The sequence below is a fragment of the Zingiber officinale genome, chromosome 1A (genome assembly GCF_018446385.1).
Source record: "Zingiber officinale cultivar Zhangliang chromosome 1A, Zo_v1.1, whole genome shotgun sequence".
In the NCBI taxonomy this organism is placed as follows: Eukaryota; Viridiplantae; Streptophyta; class Magnoliopsida; order Zingiberales; family Zingiberaceae; genus Zingiber; species Zingiber officinale.
The window spans coordinates 33,668,263-33,689,375 of record NC_055987.1 but is presented as its reverse complement, the minus strand read 5'-3'; the positions used below and the strand labels follow the sequence as shown (position 1 = coordinate 33,689,375).

The 21,113-nt window shown below is 46.0% G+C and overlaps 1 protein-coding gene and 2 non-coding genes across 3 annotated transcripts; 2 read left to right on the top strand and 1 right to left on the bottom strand.

Annotated features, from left to right (window-relative positions):
• Positions 1-19,210: 19,210 nt before the first annotated feature.
• On the top strand, positions 19,211-19,331 carry LOC122039414. The gene has a single exon (XR_006128227.1). It is a non-coding gene; the product is annotated as a U5 spliceosomal RNA (small nuclear RNA).
• Positions 19,332-20,168: 837 nt separating this feature from the next.
• Positions 20,169-20,285, top strand: LOC122039101. The gene has a single exon (XR_006127998.1). It is a non-coding gene; the product is annotated as a U5 spliceosomal RNA (small nuclear RNA).
• Positions 20,286-20,607: 322 nt separating this feature from the next.
• LOC122002061 (pectinesterase inhibitor-like) lies at positions 20,608-21,063 on the bottom strand. The gene has a single exon (XM_042557105.1). The coding sequence runs from the start codon at positions 21,019-21,021 to the stop codon at positions 20,692-20,694; it is 330 nt and encodes a 109-aa protein (XP_042413039.1). The 5' UTR covers positions 21,022-21,063; the 3' UTR covers positions 20,608-20,691.
• Positions 21,064-21,113: the final 50 nt, after the last annotated feature.

The following is a 21,113-nucleotide window of genomic DNA, read 5'->3' as shown; positions in this document are numbered from 1 at the left end:
ACTTTAAAAGTCAGGTCATAGATAATTTAAATTTTAAGTCTAAGTTAAAAATGACTTGAATTTTCAAAGACATGCCAAAAATAGTTTTAAATTATGAGGTCAAATCAAAATTTTATTTTAAAGAAAAACTAATTTTAAAACCAACTCAAAATCACTCCCCCTTAATTAATGCCTTAATAAATTTTTGAGTTCAGGTGTTCAAGCATGAGAGGTTAAAAAATTATTTTCCTAATTTTCCATCTCACTCAATCTATATTAACAAGCATGTTTAACATTTGAGTGAACGTGAGATGGAGTTGTCTTTAAAGTTGATATAAAACATAATTTTTGAATTTCAAATAATTTTGAAATGGAGTTTAAAAAGATTTTTAAAATAAATTTAAAAGATTTTTCAAATAATTTTGAAAGATTTTTCAAATGATTTTGAAAATAAGTTTTGAAAAGATTTTAAAATGATTTTAAAATTAAGTTTGAAAAGATTTTGAAAATAATTTTGAAATTAAGTTTGAAAATTTTTGAAAATGATTTTGAAATTAAGTTTGAAAAGATTTTAAAATGATTTTGAAATTAAGTTTAAAAATTTTTGAAAATGATTTTGAAATTAAGTTTGAAAAGATTTTAAAATGATTTTGAAATTAAGTTTGAAAATTTTTGAAAATGATTTTGAAATTAAGTTTGAAAAGATTTTGAAAATGATTTTGAAATTAAGTTTGAAAGATTTTGAAAATGATTTTGAAGATAAGTTTGAAAAGATTTTAAAAATGATTTTGAAATTAAGTTTGAAAAGTTTTGAAAATGATTTTGAAAAGATTTTAAAAATGATTTTGAAATTAAGTTTTAAAGATTTTGAAATGATTTTGGAAAGATTTTTCAAATAAATTTTAAAATGATTTTGAAATTAAGTTTTAAAGATTTTGAAATGATTTAAAAAGATTTTTCAAATAAATTTTAAAATGATTTTGAAATTAAGTTTTAAAGATTTTGAAATGATTTTAAAAATATTTTTCAAATAAATTTTAAAATGATTTTTCAAATAAATTTTAAAAGAATTTTGAAATTAAGTTTTAAAGATTTTGAAATGATTTTAAAAAGATTTTTCAAATAAATTTTAAAATAATTTTGAAATTAAGTTTTAAAGATTTTGAAAAGATTTTTCAAATAATTTTTAAAGGAATTTTGAAATTAAGTTTTAAAGATTTTGAAATGATTTTGGAAAGATTTTTCAAATAAATTTTAAAAGAATTTTGAAATTAAGTTTTAAAGATTTTGAAATAATTTTAAAATTTTTTTTCAAATAATTAAGTTTTAAAAGATTTTTAAAATATTTTTTTTTCAAAGATTTTTCTAATAATTTTTAAATGATTTCTTAAAATATTTTTCAAATACTTTTGAAATGAAGTTTTAAGAGATTTTGAAATGATTTTGGAAAGATTTTTCAAATAAATTTTAAAAGAATTTTGAAATTAAGTTTTAAAGATTTTGAAATGATTTTGGAAAGATTTTTCAAATAAATTTTAAAAGAATTTTGAAATTAAGTTTTAAAGATTTTGAAATGATTTTGGAAAGATTTTTCAAATAAATTTTAAAAGAATTTTGAAATTAAGTTTTAAAGATTTTGAAATAATTTTAAAAAGATTTTGAAATTAAGTTTTAGATTTTTTTTAAATAACTATTAGTTTGAATTTTTTAAATTCCTTAGTCATCTCACCCATCTAAATTTTCAATCAGGGATTCCTATAATTTTTGTGAGATGAATTGAGGTTCAATTTAAGGGTATGGTTTAACTTTTTGTTAGATTCAGGTTTAGCTTTGGGTTCAACAAGTAAGCATTGTTTGGATAAACTTCTGGGCTATGGTGAGTCACAAGGAACTCATTAAAGTAATCATGCCTTCGAAGTTTTCCAAATAGTCCTACCCATTGAACTTAATACTAAACTTTGGTCTAACTAGTTAGGATCCATTTAAGGGTAGCTACGGTCAGTTCCACTTGGCCAAATGCACCAGGTCGAAGCCATATCTTCCTAGACATGCGATGCCCAAGCTTCCCTAACGTACTATCATCCAAAAACTTCACCAGTACCGTTGGTTAAGTTAAACCTAACACATTTTGATCTAACCTTAATTACCCTGCCGGGTAGTCTACTCTTGTTTACCCATTTCGGGTAGATTAAGTTGGGTTACCCAGTCAGGTAGTTAAGTTTGGGGGTGCCAGCTATTCTAGATCCTCCTTCTAATTTTTATTTGATAAGATAATTATTTATTTATTTATGAATTAGATTTAGGTTATATTTAGATTAAGTTTAGTAAATAAAAGGTACTTGATTATTGCTTGGTATGTAGTGTTTAAGTTTTACTTTAGACTTATAACCTAAGTCTAGATTTCGAGATTTGACTAAATTATTAACAATCTTCTCTAATTTATCAATTTTATCTTTTAAAATATTATTTTGTATTCCTAATTTTCTTAAAATTAATTTCTTATTTTTACTTAATAATTTTGAGTTATTCTTGTTTATATATGAATCAAATTTAATCATGGTATTATTAGCATGCGTATCTAATTTTGAAGAAAAATCTATACTAGAACAAGCAGGATTAGTTGAACTATTGCAATCATGTGTTGTAAAAACTGGATTTTCATACAATGTAAATTTATTTACCTTGATTTCTCCCTCTGGATTCTTGGGTCTTCTTTCTGGGCATTATCTTTTGCTGTGATCCATTTGTTTGCATTTAGAGCATTTAATTTGTTCCTTCCCTCTTTTGATCGTTTTCTCCTTCTCCTTCGATTGTACCGGCCGAGTCTTATGAGTAGGACACTCATTTCTATAGTGCCCTCTCTCCCTACACTTAAAACAAATTATGTGACATTTGAATTTTGAATTTACAATCTTACCTCTCAGATTCATGACAGGATACTCCCCCTTGACTGTTGCCACCTCGAGTTCAGACTCAGATTCAACAATTTCCTCTCTGGCCATTAGTGTTATGAAATTGGTCTGGTCTGTTTCTTCTGAGTCTGGTTCGGAGGTTGACTCTGGAGATTCGTATTCGGGTTCGCAGTCTTGTTCAACTTCTGAAGGAGTCTCATGAAGCTTGAGCAATTTCTCCCAAAGCTCCTTAGCAGTGTTGAACCTTCCAACTCGATCAAGGTCTGAATTTGTCAGCCCGCATAGGAGAATACAGGTTGCTTTTGCATTTGTCTCGAAGTTTCTTATCGTTTGTGCATCCCACTTGTCACAGGTGATGGGTACTCCGTCTTCGATGGGGGAAATGAGTCCGATCTGGACTATGGTCCATATCTCCTCTTGTATTTTTAGTTGGTGCTCCATCTGGTCTTTCCAGTAACTAAAATTTTCGCTGGACAAGAGTGGTAGGCTTGCGGTGTTGTCTCCATCTTCATAGGCCATTTAAAAACCTAGCACAAAAATGAACAAAAAACTTGTCCCAGGACTTAATCCTGGATTAGTAGTGCAGTATAAGGATAGAAATAGAAATTCATGAATTTTCGAGAAAAAATAATAAAATAATAATAAAATATTATTAAAAAATATTTAAAAAATATTATTTCAAATTTTGCCAAATTCAATATTTTATCAATACTAATAAATCGTGAAAGGATGAAAATAAATTTTTCGAAAATAATTTTGGAGGGAAAAAAATGAAAGGTGGTTGAAAGGTGGTTGAATGGTGGTTAACCTATACAAACGACAAAGCCACGAAAAATGCTTGAATGGTGGTTACATCAATTCAAAGCGACCCCGCTCTGATACCAATTGTTGGATCGAGATGCGCTAGAAGGGGGGGGGGTGAATAGCGCTCGCGGCTATTTCGTTAGATTCGTAAAACACTCGAGTAAAAACGCAGCGGAATAAAAACAAACAGCACAAAGACACAGGTCGATTTTACTTCGTTCGGAGCCTAAGGCGACTCCTACTCGAAGGCCCACGATCCTTGATCGCTTCCGGTGGGCAACAACTATAAGTTCGAAAGTATAAAAAGATAATTTACAAGTAATGCAGTAAATAATCTTATACCGACAATGGAAAATACTAAATTGAAGCTTCGGGTTGTCGGTGTCGAGTTGCAGCACTTCGGGACGAGTTCGTTAGCAGCTAAATGCAGAAGGAAGACTTGAACCTTGTTGTGTACTCAAGCTGCTGGTCGAATCCCCTTTATAAACAGTGTTCAAGGCGCCTTAAACCCCTCCAAGGCGCCTCCAGGCTGGCCGCATCACCCGCGTGGATCAGAACCAACCTGGTCGAATTCTATCCTGTTCAAGGCGCCTCCAACCTCTCCAAGGCGCCTTCATCAACCTGTTCAAGGCGCCTTAAGCCTATCCAAGGCGCCTTGAAGCTTGCTTCGCAGCCAGCTTAGGCTTTGCACCCGAGGCGCCTCCAAGCTCCATGGAGGCGCCTCGAACACTGTTCATCCGAGGTTAATCTTTGCACTTTGGTCCCTGCAAGATACATTAATCCCAAATATACCCTGCAGCACAAAGTTAGCACATAAAACATAATAGAAGTGATAATGACAGTCTTTGGACTGTCCGAGTCTGTAGGTCGACCCGACGCCTACTGTTCCCTCTACGAGGAACGCGTCCTCACCTACTCCACTCAGGAGATTTACCTGATGTCAGTCCGGTCCTCCAGACCGATTGGACTTTCCGCCTAGGGTTACCACCCCCTAGGACCTAGGGTTACCTCCCCCTAGGGTTTTTCTCCACCTAGGGTTACCACCCCCTAGGACCTAAGGTTGCCGCCCCTTAGGGTTTTCCTCCACCTAGGGTTACCTCCCCTTAGGGTTTTCCTCCACCTAGGGTTACCGCCCCCTAGGACCTAAGGTTGCCCCCCCCCCCTTAGGATTTTCCTTCACCTAGGGTTACCACCCCCTAGGACCTCCGGTTGCCCCCCCCCCCCTTAGGATTTTCCCCTGCCTAACCGCAGTTAGGACTTTCCTGAAATCTTATTTAACCACATTAGATAACAAGGAATCTTAACTTTGAATCCCTTTGCCATTATCAAAACTGAGGTTCGATCGTCGGATGCTTACTGCACCAACACATGTTCCAAGCTCGGCTCGGCCTAGTCTTCTTTAACAAACTGCTTTCTTCCAATAAACATTGGAAGGAGTATTTTTTCTATATTCGTATGCCCGATCAGGCCAATTTCCGGACCAAGTGGCAGGTCGACCTACCCCCCACTCCCGAGCTGAAGAAGTTCAAGACCCGCCCGGACTACCTCCATGCTGTAAATATGCTAGCTGGTCTGCGACTTGACATCAATAAGCTTCTTCACGAAGGAGTGATGTACATCTTCGGTCTGAGTCCCATACGGACTCCTCTTCCGAGCAGCTTCGGTAAGAATTTAACTTGGGCATATGCTTTGATCGCTAACTGATTTCTCTTCTTTCCTTTGCAGCGGACATCGTCATGGAGTCGGTAATGGCCGGCATTCTGAAGAGAAAGGGGGCGGCGCTCGAAGCCACGACAGTCAAAGAAATGGAAGCGCTTGGTATCCAGCTGGTCGGCTCACATGAAGAAGAGAGCGGGACACATGCCCGGGAGTCGGCCGCTCAGGCTTCTCTCCCTGAGCCAGCGGTTGGAGCAACCATCAGCCAAGAGCATTCCGTTCGGGGTGACGACTTAGCTCCGGAAGAAGAGCAGCCTCTCCCCAAAAGGCGCCGAGTGGAGACTCCCGTCCGTTCGGCCACGTCTGCTGTTTAACCTGCCGCTCGAGCCACTGCAAGTGCTCGCGGAAAAGCTCCGGAGGTCGAAGCCATTTCGTCCGATTGGACTCCTTCGGAATGGGACGACCCGGTGGCCCCTATTGAGGCTGTTCCAGTCAGCACCCTTCCGCCCTCTCAACTAGTCAGGCGTTCAACCATCCACTCTCAGTTTTCGGCGCCGGCCTCTGATCCTCTACCGGATGCCGGTCGGACAACCCCAGGTCATGGCCGCACAATACGAGTCACTCTTCATCTTCCAACTGAAGAGCTGCTGCCAGAGGCCGACCAACCGACAGCGCCCGAACATACCATCACTCTGAAGGGCCCACTAGCTGAGATGTGGGCCAATGCTCGGGCACGCGTCGCGCTCATCCCCCTTCGAAATTTGGCCAATAGTCATATACAGCAGGCCACGGGGGTAAGTTTATTTTCTCCGAGTTTTGTATGCATTCCTTCCGATCGGCCAATAACAACTTCTTTTGTCAGAGATGGGTGGAGGAGATTGATGTCTCCAACCGCCTGGCCTTAGTAGATGAAGAACTAAGGCAACTGAAGGCGGCAGTCGGTCCGTCCGGCCCTCAAGGTCCTTCATATTCTGAGCTACAAAAGGAGCTGAAGAAAGCTCAAGATCTGTTGGCGGCCGAGCAGAAGAAGACGGCCGATCAGGCCCACACCCTGGCCGAGTCCGAGCGACAAGTCAAGTCGCTCGACACAAAAATAACCCTAGCCACCACTCGAAAAAACACGGCCATCTCCGATCTGGAGAAAAAGAACGTGGAGGCTCGGGGCCTGGAGCTGAAGGTAAAGGAGCTGATGGAGCAGCTTGATAGAGAGAAGGTGGGCCGCTCGGCCGACGCGGAAAAGCTTCAAAATTTGAATGAGGCCCTTATTGCCTCCCAGGAGGCTCTCAAAGAATATCAAGAGGCCGAGCCGAGTCGGGTCGCCGCCCTAAGACAGAGCTACATCCGCTCACCTGAATTCTCGGAGAAAATCTGCGAGCGGATGTACACAGCCTTCGACTTGGCTATAACCGCCACCACCACGTATTTGAAGTCTAAAGGTCTTCTTCCGGAGTCCACTACTATTCCGGCTGGCGATCAAGTGGCGCTCCTGGACAACATCCCCAAGGACCTTTATGATTACATTGAGTAGACGTCTGTATATGTAGTTAGGCCGCTAGGCCAAAAAATGATCCTTTTTTGTACTTAGGCCGGTCGGTCTAAAGTTTTAATTTTAATGCAATGTTTTCCTTTCGCGTACTTTGTCCTTTTGCACTTTGTCCTTTTGCTAGTTAATATGTGTGTTGTCCGCTCGCCTATTATCACACCTCTGGCATTCGAAAGGGATTTTTGCGAAGTACCTGGCGTTGCCCTTTCGCTCGGCTAAATATGTAATATTTCGAATGCTTAACATTCCGCTTTGATAGCAGAGATCGCTCGCTAGAAGCAGATAAGTACCTTTGGGCTCTGAGTCGAGCGGAACGTAGAGTCAGTCGAACGATATTGATGGCGAGTTTCTCGGACACTTGCAGTCCTTTTTTATGGCCTTCTTCCGCTCGGAATATTTATAGACGCCGGCTCGTCTCTCGATATTTAATGTCGGAGCTCGACGGTCTTCCGCTCGGAGGATTTATAGACGCCGGCTCGTCTCTCGATATTTAACGTCGGAGCTCGACAGTCTTCCGCTCGGAATATTTATAGACACCGGCTCGTCTCTCGATATTTAACGTCGAAGCTCGACGGTCTTCCGCTCGGAGGGTTTATAGACGCCGGCTCGTCTCTCGATATTTAACGTCGGAGCTCGACGGTCTTCCACTCGGAGGGTTTATAGACGCCGGCTCGTCTCTCGATATTTAACGTCGGAGCTCGACGGTCTTCCGCTCGGAGGGTTTATAGACGCCGGCTCGTCTCTCGATATTTAACGTCGGAGCTCGACGGTCTTCCGCTCGGAGGGTTTATAGACGCCGACTCGTCTCTCGATATTTAACGGAGCTCGGCGGTCTTCCGCCGGAGGGTTTATAAACGCGGCTCGTCTCTCGATATTTAACGTTGGAGCTCGGCGGTCTTCCGCTCGGAGGGTTTATAGACGCCTCGTCTCTCGATATTTAACGTCGGAGCTCGGCGGTCTTCCTCTCGGAGGGTTTATAGGCGCCGGCTCGTCTCTCGATATTTAACGTCGGAGCTCGACGGTCTTCCGCTCGGAGGGTTTATAGGCGTCGACTCTCGATATTTAACGCCGGAGCTCGGCGGTCTTCCGCTCGGAGGGTTTATAGACGCCGCCTCGTCTCTCGATATTTAACGCCGGAGCTCGGCGATCTTCCGCTCGGAGGGTTTATAGGCGGCTGCTCTCGATATTTAACGTCTGAGCTCGACGGTCTTTCGCTCGAAGGGTTTATAGACGCCGTCGTCTCTTGATATTTAACGTCGAGCTCGGCGGTCTTCCGCTCGGAGGGTTTATGGCCGGCTCGTCTCTCGATATTTAACGTCGTAGCTCGACGGTCTTCCGCTCGGAGGGTTTATAGACGCCAGCTCGTCTCTCGATATTTAAAGTCGGAGCTCGACGGTCTTCCGCTCGGAGAGTTTATAGATGTCGGCTCGTCTCTCGATATTTAACGTCGGAGCTCGACGGTCTTCCGCTCGGAGGGTTTATAGACGCCGGTTCGTCTCTCGATATTTAACGTCGGAGCTCGACGGTCTTCCACTCGGAGGGTTTATAGACGCTGGCTCGTCTCTCGATATTTAACGTTGGAGCTCGACGGTCTTCCGCTCGGAGGGTTTATAGACACCGGCTCATCTCTCGATATTTAACGTCGGAGCTCGACGGCCCTTAAGGCTAACTTTAACGCTGCCGTTCGGCGAAGCTATTTGCCATCCTTTAATCATTTTTGCTTCCTGCATTACAAGTACATAGGCGGCCCAAAATATATAAAAAAATGAGTTACCCCAGTGCACCTTTCACCCAGCTTGATAAGGTTGGAGATGATTCGCGCTCCATGGCCAATCCAGCTGTCGTCCGTCTTCATCCTCCAAATAATAAGCGCCCGAGCGGAGCTTTTCGATGATTTTGAAGGGGCCTGCCCAGGGAGCCTCCAGTTTGCCGACGTCGCCGACCAGCTTCACTTTCCTCCAGACAAGGTGGCCGACCTGAAATGATCTGGGGATGACGCGTCGGTTGTAGTTTTGCTTCATCCGTTGCCGGTACGCCATCTACCGGACGGACGCCTTGGCTCGCTCTTCATCAACCAAATCTAGCTCCATGTTCCTCCGCTCGGCGTTGCCGTCATCATAATTCTGGATTCGGGCGGACTCGACGTCGACTTCGACAGGAATAACCGCTTCGCCGCCATACACCAGATGGAAAGGTGTGACGCCCGTTCCTTCCTTTGGGGTGGTTCGGATGGCCCATAGGACGCCCGACACTTCATCTATCCAGCTTCCTCCCAAATGGTCGAGCCGAGCGCGCAGAATACGAAGAATTTCTCGATTGGCTACTTCGGCTTGCCCATTGCTTTGGGGGTATGCCACGGACGTGAAGTGTTGCTCAATGCCATAGCTTTTGCACCAATCTCCGAGCAACTTTCCTGTGAATTGTCGCCCGTTGTCTGAAACAAGTTGACGAGGGATGCCGAACCGACAGATGATGTGTTGCCAGATGAACTTCTTGACCATCTGCTCGGTGATCTTGGCTAGGGGCTCAGCCTCCACCCACTTGGAGAAGTAATCAACCGCCACCAGTAAAAATTTTCGCTGTCCGGTCGCCATAGGAAACGGACCTACAATATCCATTCCCCAATGGTCGAACGGACAGGACACAACAGCTGCCTTCATTTCTTCCGCCGGTCGGTGAGAGAAATTATGATACCTTTGGCAAGATAGGCACGTCGCGACGGTCCGAGCGGCGTCTGCTTGTAAAGTTGGCCAGAAGTATCCGGCTAGCAGGATTTTCTTAACCAACGATCGTCCGCCCGGATGCCCACCGCAGGATCCTTGATGCACTTCTTGGAGGATGTACGCCACGTCTTCCGAGCTCACGCATTTTAACAGTGGGCGAGAGAAAGCCTTCTTGTATAGTTGGTCTCCAATGAGCGTGAACCGACCGGCTCTCCTCCTTAGTAGATGGGCCTCATCCCGATCGGACGGTGTAACACCCGAGCGGAGGAACTCCATGATGGGTGTTCGCCAGTCTCTCGAAAACGAGAGGCCCTCCATCCGATCGACGTGCGCCACCAAAGATACTTGTTCAATTGGCTGCTGGATGGCGACTGGCGTTATTGAGCTCGCTAGTTTGGCCAACTCATCGGCCGCTTGGTTTTTCGCTCGGGGTATCTTCTCGATAATGACTTCTCTGAAATTGGCTTTGAGCTTTTCGAAGGCTTCGGCGTAAAGTTTGAGCCGAGCGTTGTTTATCTCAAAAGTACCAGAAAGTTGCTGAGCGGCCAACTGAGAATCTGAATGTATAGTTACCCGTCCGGCTCCCACATGTCGAGCTGCCTGTAAACCTGCTATAAGGGCCTCATATTCCGCCTCATTGTTTGTAGCTTTGTAATCTAGCCGGACGGATAAGTGCATCCTTTCTCCTTGAGGGGAGAGTAGCAGTATTCCAACTCTGCTCCCGAGCCGAGTAGATGATCCGTCTACAAATATCTTCCACATAGCTTCGGGTTCTGGCCTTTGTACTTCGGTGACAAAGTCTGCCAAGGACTACACCTTTATCGTCGACCGGGGCTGGTATTGAATATCAAATTCGCTCAACTCCGTTGTCCATTTGATGAGCCGCCTGGACGCTTCTGGATTCAACAACACTCTTCCCAGCGGGCTGTTCGTCCGGACGATGATAGTATGGGCCAAGAAATAGGGACGGAGGCGCCGAGCGGCGAGGACCAAGGCGAAAGCCAGTTTCTCGAGCCCAGTGTAGCGAGATTCAGTATCTTTTAAAATATGGCTCAGAAAATATACAGGCTCTTCTCCGCTCGCCCTTACTAGTGCCGAGCCGACGGCTTGCTCGGTTGAAGACAAGTAGATACAAAGTGGCTCACCCGCAGTTGGCTTGGCTAGTACCGGAAGAGAATTTAGATATGTCTTCAGATCTTCGAACGCCCGATCGCATTCTTCGTCCCAGTGAAACTTGGTGGCTTTGCGTAAGATTTTGAAAAAAGGCAAGCTCCGATCGGCAGTCTTGGAGATGAATCTGGACAGAGCAGTTATCCGACCGGTCAAGCGCTGCACTTCCCTCAGATTTCTTGGAGGCGGCATATCTTGCAAGGCTTTCACTTTGCTAGGATTTGCTTCGATGCCCCGCTCGGTCACTATGTAACCCAAGAAACACCCTCCTTTTGCTCCGAACAGGCACTTCTGTGGGTTTAACTTAACGCCATATTTCCGCAGCGTTCGGAAAGTCTCCTCCATATCTTTAAAGAGATCGGCCGCTCGGACGGACTTGATGAGAATGTCGTCCACGTATACTTCCAGATTTCGCCCGATCTGCTCCTTGAACACTTTATTCATCAGACGCTGATATGTGGCTCCTGCGTTCTTCAATCCGAACGGCATCACATTATAACAATAGGTGCCGTCGGTTGTAACGAAGCTGACTTTTTCTTGATCTTCACGGGCGAGCGGCACTTGATGATAGCCTTGGTAAGCATCGAGTATACATATCAGCTCGCAGCTAGCTGTGGAGTCCACCAGTTGATCGATCCGAGGCAGAGGATAAAAGTCTTTCGGGCAAGCTTTATTGAGATCCCGAAAATCTATGCACACTCTCCACTTGTTGCCAGGCTTGGAGACTAATACTACGTTCGCCAGCCAGCTCGGGAACTGAACCTCGCGTATATGGCCGGCCTCCAGGAGTTTCTCCACCTCCGCTCGGATTATGACATTCTGTTCGGCGCTGAAATCCCTCTTTCTCTGCTTCACTGGCCGAGCGTCCGGTCGGACATGGAGCTCATGCTGCGCTATACTTGGTGAATTCCGGGCAACTCATGCGTCGACCAGACGAAGACATCATGGTTTTTCTGGAGGCATTGGATCACCTCCTCCTTCTGGCTCGCCTCTAGATCGGACGCGATGAACGTCGTGGCCTCCGATCGGGTCGGGTGAATCTGCACTTCCTCTTTTTCTTCATAAATCAAAGAGGGTGACTTTTCAGTAATAGTGTTCACCTTGATCCGGGGCGTCTTCCGAGTGGCATTGGCTTCTGCTCGGACCATCTCGATGTAGCATCACCGAGCTGCCAATTGATCCCCTCGTACTTCTCCCACTTTATCCTCGACGGGGAACTTGATCTTCTGGTGGAAAGTGGAAGCGGCGGCAGGGAAGAGAGGAGGCCTCAGCACCGGATCTGCCGTGGTCGATCGCCTCAGCACCAGGATCTGCCGCTTGACGAAGGTGTGGTCTTGACGGAGAACTTCGGAGACTGGTTCACGTAAAGGGGTCATGGGCAGCAGCTCGGCTCGATCAATTCGCAGTTGATCGAATGCCTTTATGAATATGAAATTGACCGAGCTTCCTGTGTCAATAAAAACGCGGTGAATAGTGTAATTGGCTATTACCGCTTTAATGAGAAGGGCATCGTCGTGGGGAACTTCAACCCCTTCCAAGTCCCTGGGCCCGAAACTAATTTCGGGTCCGCTCGCCCGTTCCTGGCTGCAGCCTTCCTTGCTCGGTTGGAATCTCCTCCGGTCGGACCACCAGCTATGATGTTGGTCTCGCCTCGGGAAGTATTACTTCTATTTTCTTCTTCCCGAGCGGACGGTCGGGGCCATTCTCTAGACATCCGGAGATTCTCCCGCCTCGGAGAGCGATGCCGCTCGGGAGTCTGTTGTTGTCGCCTGTCAGCTATCGTCCGATCGGCTTCATGAGGCCTCTGTCGCCTGTCGGCTGATGGCGACCGACGACCGCCGCCTCTGGGAACGGGGTGGGCGATTAGAGGAAGACTACGACAATCCCTGGTGTTATGTGTGTCCGGTCCATCTCTTCTTTGGCTTGGGCCGTGCGGCAGCTACCTCTTGCACGTGGGACCTAGCATGGGGGGAGCGGATTGCTTCGGCCCTTGGTCCTCTGGGTGGCTGATGAGCAGCGTGCGGCTTCCGTTCGGCAGGAGGAGCCCGCTCGGTTGGAGTTTCTTTTTTCCGGGCCGCTTGGGCTTCCTCCACGTTGATGTATTCGTTGGCCCGGTGTAGCATGTGGTCGTAGTCTCGGGGCGGCTTCCGAATGAGTGATCGGAAGAAATCTCCATCCACGAGGCCTTGTGTGAAGGCATTCATCATGGTCTCCGAGGTGGCCGTTGGAATGTCCATGGCCACTCTGTTGAACCGCTGGATGTAGGCTCGGAGCGATTCGCGGGCTTCCTATTTGATGGCAAACAGACTAACACTGATTTTTTGATAGCGCCGACTGCTTGCGAAGTGGTGGAGGAAGGCCATACGGAAGTCTTTGAAGCTTGTGATAGATCCGTCCGGCAACCTCCGAAACCATCGTTGAGCCGATCTAGAGAGGGTGGTGAGGAAAACTCGACACTTCGCCCCATCTGTGTATTGATGCAGGGTTGCAGTGTTATCAAATTTACCCAAATGATCATTCGGGTCGGTGGTTCCATTGTATTCGTCGATCGTCGGAGGCACATAGTGCTTGGGCAGAGGGTCTCGTAGAATAGTCTCTGAAAATTGGCGGTTGATCCGCTCGGGCGATGCGTTCGTTCGGGGGACTTTCCCTTTTCTGTTATCTCGTCTTGGCATTTCATCCGAAGATGATCCCCGATCTCGATTAGTTGCTGCGGCTTCAGGAGTGCGGAATAGGGCCCGATGGAATGCAACGGTGGCCTGAGGTGCTTCCGCTCGGCCGCCTGATGCTGATGTTGCTTGCTGCTCTGCCCGCTCAGCTTGTGACTTTTGTCTCTATTCCATAAGCTTGGCAGCTCTTGTCTCGATCAATGCGTCGAGTTCCTCCGTGGAGAGCATCACCGAGTGCTGTCGTCCAGCTTTGTCCATTACTTCTATTTTCTTCTTCCCGAGCGGACGGTCGGGGCCGTTCTCTAGACATCCGGAGATTCTCCCGCCTTGGAGAGCGATGCCGCTCGGGAGTCTGTTGTTGTCGCCTGTCAGCTATCGTCCGATCGGCTTCACGAGGCCTCTGTCGCCTGTCGGCTGATGGCGACCGACGACCGCCGCCTCTGGGAACGGGGTGGGCGATTAGAGGAAGACTACGGCAATCCCTGGTGTTATGTGTGTCCATCCAGTGGAAGGAGCAGAACATTGGGGTCCATCTCTTCTTTGGCTTGGGCCGCGCGGCAGCTACCTCTTGCACGTGGGACCTAGCATGGGGGGAGCGGATTGCTTCGGCCCTTGGTCCTCTGGGTGGCTGATGAGCAGCGTGCGACTTCCGTTCGGCAGGAGGAGCCCACTCGGTTGGAGTTTCTTTTTTCCGGGCCGCTTGGGCTTCCTCCACGTTGATGTATTCGTTGGCCCGGTGTAGCATGTGGTCGTAGTCTCGGGGCGGCTTCCGAATGAGTGATCGGAAGAAATCTCCATCCACGAGGCCTTGTGTGAAGGCATTCATCATGGTCTCCGAGGTGGCCGTTGGAATGTCCATGGCCACTCTGTTGAACCGTTGGATGTAGGCTCGGAGCGATTCGCGGGCTTCCTGTTTGATGGCAAACAGACTAACACTGGCTTTTTGATAGCGCCGACTGCTTGCGAAGTGGTGGAGAAAGGCCGTACGGAAGTCTTTGAAGCTTGTGATAGATCCGTCCGGCAACCTCCGAAACCACCGTTGAGCCGATCCAGAGAGGGTGGTAAGGAAAACTCGACACTTCGCCCCATCTGTGTATTGATGCAGGGTTGTAGTGTTATCAAATTTACCCAAATGATCATCCGGGTCGGTGGTTCCATTGTATTCGCCGATCGTTGGAGGCACATAGTGCTTGGGCAGAGGGTCTCGTAGAATAGCCTCTGAAAATTGGCGGTTGATCTGCTCGGGCGATGCGTCCGTTCGGGGGACTTTCCCTTTTCTGCTATCTCGTCTTGGCATTTCATCCGAAGATGATCCCCGATCTCGATTAGTTGTTGCGGCTTCAGGAGTGCGGAATAGGGCCCGATGGAATGCAACGGTGGCCTGAGGTGCTTCCGCTCGGCCGCCTGATGCTGATGTTGCTTGTTGCTCTGCCCGCTCAGCTTGTGACTTTTGTCTCTGTTCCATAAGCTTGGCAGCTCTTGTCTCGATCAACGCGTCGAGTTCCTCCATGGAGAGCATCACCGAGTGCTATCGTCCAGCTTCGTCCATTGCTTTTGATCGGATGCAGGAGCATTCCCACAGACGGCGCCAAATTGATCCTATCCGAAAGCTGAGTCAACGGACGCTGGGTGCGTGGCGCTCTCCGGTCGCTGACGTGGATCTTTGACGGCTGGTGCGAACTTCCGGCGATCCTGCAAAGAAGTCGGGCCGGGAAGGGGTTCCCGGCGACGACCCTCCGACGCTCAAGTCAGGCAAAGCACAACAAGAAAGTGGCTCCGAGAATCGTAGAATGCGTACATCCGGCGAAGGATGAGGGCCTTTATATAGGGCAGTGGAGAAGCGAGTGCACACATACAGAGGTGTACACGTGTCCTCAGCCCATACCCAAGTAAGGGCCTGTCAGTGAGCTTACCTGACCCCATACTGCTACAGTCCAAGCATGTCTTCGATGGGACAGCGGAACCCCCTGTTGTAAGATTTGGAGTATGGCCTAAACGTAGAACATGCCCGCTGTCAGAAAAAGATGTCCCTTGTCCTTTTCCCCTTGCTTCCGGCCGGGCGTCCGGCCGGCTAGCCTCTGCCTTACGTTCGGTCAGGCACATATAGTGGTCTACTTGGAAGATTCTCGGTGATGTGCTTTGTGGAGACTGTTAGCAGTATGCTACCTCATGTTTCGGCCAAGCGTGTCCTCCGCTCGGCCCTACGATCCTGTAGCATGAGCGTCGGGGCCCAGCTTCCTGCTGGGGCGTCTTTTGCCATCAGTTATACACCGGTCAGCCGACCGAGCATTCGACCCACCCATCTCCGGTCGGCCACCTGGCCCTTTGACTTCCACGTGGCGTTGACTCTCCAGAACGGGGGTCCCCTGTTCTTACCGCTGGATCACAGAACATACTAATTATTCAGTCAGTCGAATTTGTAGCCTCCTTCGACTGACTTGAAGGGAAGTCTTGTGATATGATGATGAAGAGGGGCCCCACCAAAGATGAGTCAAAGCAGGGAAGAGTGACTAACGTGGAGGTCAAAGTCAAGACAGTTAAAAGCCTAGGTCTATTGATCGGGTGAAGTCGATCGAACGGATCTCCAACGTCACGGGCGTGACCATCCGAGCTGCCATCCTCTGAAAAGCTCGTGACTGAGGCTAAGAGACAGACAATAAATCCCCCAGCCCACCATCCCCACCGAGTGGATGGCGTGTTCGGTCGGACAAAAAGCAGCCCTTTGACAACCAGACAGCGAGTGAAGGAGAATAACTCAGTTAAGTGCGACCGAGCTTGGACGTTCTTGCCATCTAATAACGCATGCCCATGGGGCAAATCATACTTTAGAAGCTTCAAGTCTATCACATCAGAAATTTGTATGCACATTTAAGGAAAGGTGTCAGGAAGGCTTTTTTACTTATCTTTTCCTAGGATGCTTTAGAAAATATGCATATACTTTGAGATACGTGCACATATACTATAATGACACTATAAAGGGAGTTTTCATCTACAAGCGGAGGTATGCGTTACTTTTCTATTCAACATGTTCATTGCTACAATTTTTCTACTATTCTCCATTGTATTGAGGACTGACTTGAGCATCGGATGCCCAACACCGAAAATCCCTTCCTGACCTGACACTGACGCTCCTTGTCTTGCAAGACCGCATGAAGTCTTCATCAAGTCAACCGCAAAGTCACATCCCCAGCCAGCTATCTTCTTTGCTTTCGAACAAGATCAGGTATATACCCATCGAATTAGAGAACTTGCATCAAAGTTGAATGGACCTCTTTAGAGCCATTTTTGAGGTTCAGCATAAACATAAGTTCTCCACAAGAAGCCGAGGGATCAAACTGATTCTATGACCTTTATCTAACCTAAATATGTCTGAACTGTTTACAAACTCTTGCATGTACAATGAGAAGAAATAAGAAAAATAAGCTTCTACTTTGAAGTACAAGTATAAAGTATACACCTTCCCAGCATACAACATTCAAGACCTAGCATATACATTTCAAAAAGCTCATCAATTTAACAGGCATAGTAAGTTATTGCAGCTAAGAGTTGATCAACAACAATGCTATCTGATTCCGTTCGGAAGCTGAGAAGACTAGACCGTTGATAATGTGGTACTGGTGTTGACCGAGAGAAGACTTTGCTGGAGGGAGACGATAATGCTTGGCCTCCCTTTCCATAAACAGCAACCTGGTTTTTCTGGTCCTAGCACTCCAAAGCTCAGGGTCGGCCCCAAGAATGTAGTAAGAAGCGGACTAAGTAGCAGATTAAGGAAATGTGAGGGATGGGCATAGGGCACATACCTTGGCCCAGGGAGGTGCTCTCTTGTTTGGGTTGGAGGTGGATCGGTGAACTCCTTGTAGCGCTGGTCGTAACTGCTCAAGTCTCTTTTCGTTGTTATCCTGAATGAAGAAGATGAATAGTACAAAAGAATAAATAAAATAATTGTATACAGTAATTAAGGAGTCTCTCCCTTTTTTCTCCTCCCTCCTCCTTTTCCCTTTTTTTCCTCCTCCCTCCTCCTTTTTCCGCCTACGTGGATAGACTTTTAAATAGAAGGTCATGTCAAACTAAAAGATGTCGGAGAATAAGGTTACTCCTATCTAGGTATCAGAGGATTCTGTCTAGATAAATATGTCATGATTATGTCCAAAAGCGATGAAGACAACTGGCTAAGGATGTAACTATGCTATTGAATGTGTGAAGACTCCACTCTGCAAAACAAAGAGCATCAGTGTTGGGCCAGGGAAGGGGTCCCGATATTGACCCTCCGACGCTCAAGTCAGCTACTGATAATAGTGAAGAACAAAGAGAACTGTAACAGCAATAAGAGCGTAATCACAAATAGCACATACCTCCACCGGTGCATGGACTCCCCTTTATATAGTGGCTCTGTAGTGCACGTGCACACTTCTCAAAGTGCACACTTCTCAAAGTGTATGCACGTTTCCCTATTTTTTCTATGAAAAGATAAGTCAAAAAGTGTCTCTAACACTACTTCTTAACAGGCCATGTAAATCCTTGATGTGACAGTAGGAAGTTTTCGTCGTACGCTTTGCCTACTGCCCATGCTCTATTGTCAGCGGCACAAACTCTCAAACAGATATAATGAGCTGTACAAGGGGTCCCACTGTTGGCCGAGTGAGAGATGCTCGGTTGGGACCCCCTGCTCGCTCGATCAGAGTAGTTCTCCTCTTGGGCGTATGACTCAGTAGATCATCACCATCCGCCCGGACAAGCAATCTGGTCGGACTATCCTTTATAGTTGCTTGGTCCGGCCAAACAAGTGGTCCGGTCAGACTAGCCTTTATATGGTTGTCGTTGCTGTGAATATCTCGTTTCCTTTCTCTGATCGTCGAAGTATCAAGGTACTGTCTTCATTCGGCCGGACGAGTGGTTTGGCCGGACAAACCACTAGGCGGTTATTTGGTTATGAGATATTCTTTCGAAGAGTGGACAACTATATCCGCTCGGCGTTTTGCGGTTTGATCGGCCCGTTGCCATCCACTCGGTCGGCTATGTTGACTATGACCCCCACGCCGGCCGCTCTTTCCATCTTTGACCCATCCTTGATGGGCTCCCCTTTGCTGCTGTATCACTATCCTTAGTTTAGGGGTAGAATATTTTGATGGTGATAATTCAACAAAGTCTAGACTATCAGTGGTTAATCTAATGAATGAATCCATCTTGAATTTTGAGATTCTTTGCAATTGATTTCTTGAGACGACAAGAACAACAAAGAGTGAGAAAATATTATCGTCCAAGGCAATCTGCGAAGCTCTCTTCCTCGATCTACTAGTTTTATTGTTCGAGTTTCCATTGATTCCATTATCTTCAGCAAAGTTGCCTCCTTTAAGTCTTCCTACTTTGCCATCCCTAAACCTCTTAGACCTTCTTCCTTAGCTCTATCACCTCTCTTGGCATAGGACGACAATGGCAAGGGAAGGGGACCGAGATTGCTTGGGTTTGTGAACTAGAGGTTTATCTGTAGAGGTGAATGGCGAGTGCGAATACAATAAGAGAGGAGTCGAGGATAAGAGAGTACTGTGGAGAGGCTTGATTGAGCCTTTTGGGGAAACAAAGGATGAGGAGCATGCGAAGGTTACGACTTATGAGAGTTGCAGGGATTCTTGCCTCAACGCACACTAGTGAGTTGTGATTCATTTGGCTAGTTTTTTAGTCCCACATCACTAGGTTTTAAACGATTACTGGATGGAACAATGTAAATTGCTGCAGAATGCAACACTTCCGACCATGCAGCTGTGTGACAGGCACAAAGCGAATTATTCTTTCGCCTTTTACTAAAGAATACCGTGTGTTTGTCATTTTAAACAGCATACACTAAATTTTTTGAAGGGGCTTTTTTCTGTAAAAGGTTCCTACAAAATATAATTTAAGACTTTTTGCCTATTACATTTTCGATTTAACTATTTACTAACTTGTATTTAAATTTTATCACTATGTGCAAGAATTTTGACTAATTATATTTTATTTTTCTCCTCTAAGATATGCTTGTTTTGCTGATACTTTCTGTGATCGAGGCTGTGTGAAGCAAATTATCTTAACTCAAAAAGTCAAATTAATATCCGTATAATTTATCAAAATATTAATCTGATAAATAAAATTTATATTAAAATCTCGTCTTTCATAACTTAAATTATAAAGAAATATAGAATAGTACATGTGGTCGAATAAAAGAATTTAAAGTTATTAATTAGTATTTCGACAACTTAAATAATAAATTTATTAAAATCTTATATATGAACATTGTTTATAAATATAAATGATCGATCTGCTTTCCTCTGCTAACTAAGCCACCCAAAAGTGAGTTTCCAAAAGCTGCTTTTCAAGCTATATCGCATCTCTCTCGTCAGAGGACGGCAGCGGCAAGGGAATGGAAGGGCGCCAGGGCTGGTCGGATTGTGAGCTAGGGTTTCTTGACAGACGTAAATAGGCCATTCGTTTAGGGTTTTGAGCAAAGAGAGAAGAGGCGTTGGAAAGCCGGTCGGGCAGCAACGGAGGAGGCAGCGAAGGGTAAAGAGAGGGAGGCCGTAAGTAAGCAGTGTTGATTGTGCATCAACGTTGTGACATTATGATGGTGTCGTGGTGTCGACGAAAGTTTGACTTGCTTTTTAGTCCCACATCGCCCGTGGTTTCTGATTCTTCCTCTGAAAAATAGATAAAATGGTACACGCTCCAATCTGATTTGGCACGCAGCTGTGTAGTGATCACAAAGCGAATTATTCTTTCGCCTTTTACTAAAGAATACCGTGTAATCGTCACTTTCAACAGCATACGCTAATTTTTGAAGGGTGCTTTTGCAGTGAAAGCCCCACCAAAGCAATTCAATTTTACTTTTTCCTTCTAAGGAGAGCTTGTTAATAGTAATTATATTTTATTAATATTTCTATAAAATTGTAATAGAGATATTTGTCTCATTTAGTTAAAAGTTTTGAGTTAAGTTATTCAACTAAACATCAATAAATGTATTTGTTATTTATTTTTATGAAGTAAATATGCCGGAGAATAGGAGGTGGGGTCGCGCTGAGCGAGCACCACGACCGGAGATGCTGGCGTTCCTCGTTATCGATGTAACCGACAGCATAAGAAGGAAAAAACAGAAGAAGAAGATGTTTCGTTTTATCATTTTCTTTTCAGTTGTTTTCCCATCACGATGAAACAATATGGGCAATTGAATGAACAAAATAATACAGCGGGGAACAAATTAACTAATTTGTTCAGATCAAATCGGCGATGGCAAGGCAATTGCTGGCGAGCTTTGAGAGCGCGCCGTCGAAGGCGGCGAGGGGCGAGGCGGCTTGCATCTCGGTGAAGCCATCCTCGCAGGTGGAGAAGTCGTCGACGAGGGCGGAGAGCATGCTGTTGATGGTGCCTTTGTCGCGCGCCTCCACCGCCTTGTCAGTCGCGTCCAGGTTGTCGAACGCGTCGCTGTAGCTGTCGTCGCACACCTGCAGCGTGCTCGCCACCATCGGGTTCATCCCAGGCTGCTTCAGCAGTGCCGCCACCGAACTCTGTGCCGCCTCAGCCTTCGCCCGACACGCCGCCATTTGCACCTTCAGAAACGCCACCGCGTCCACGAGTGCAGCGGCTTTGGCCTCCCCCACCGCCGGCAGGAAATGCTGCGCCGACGACTGGCACT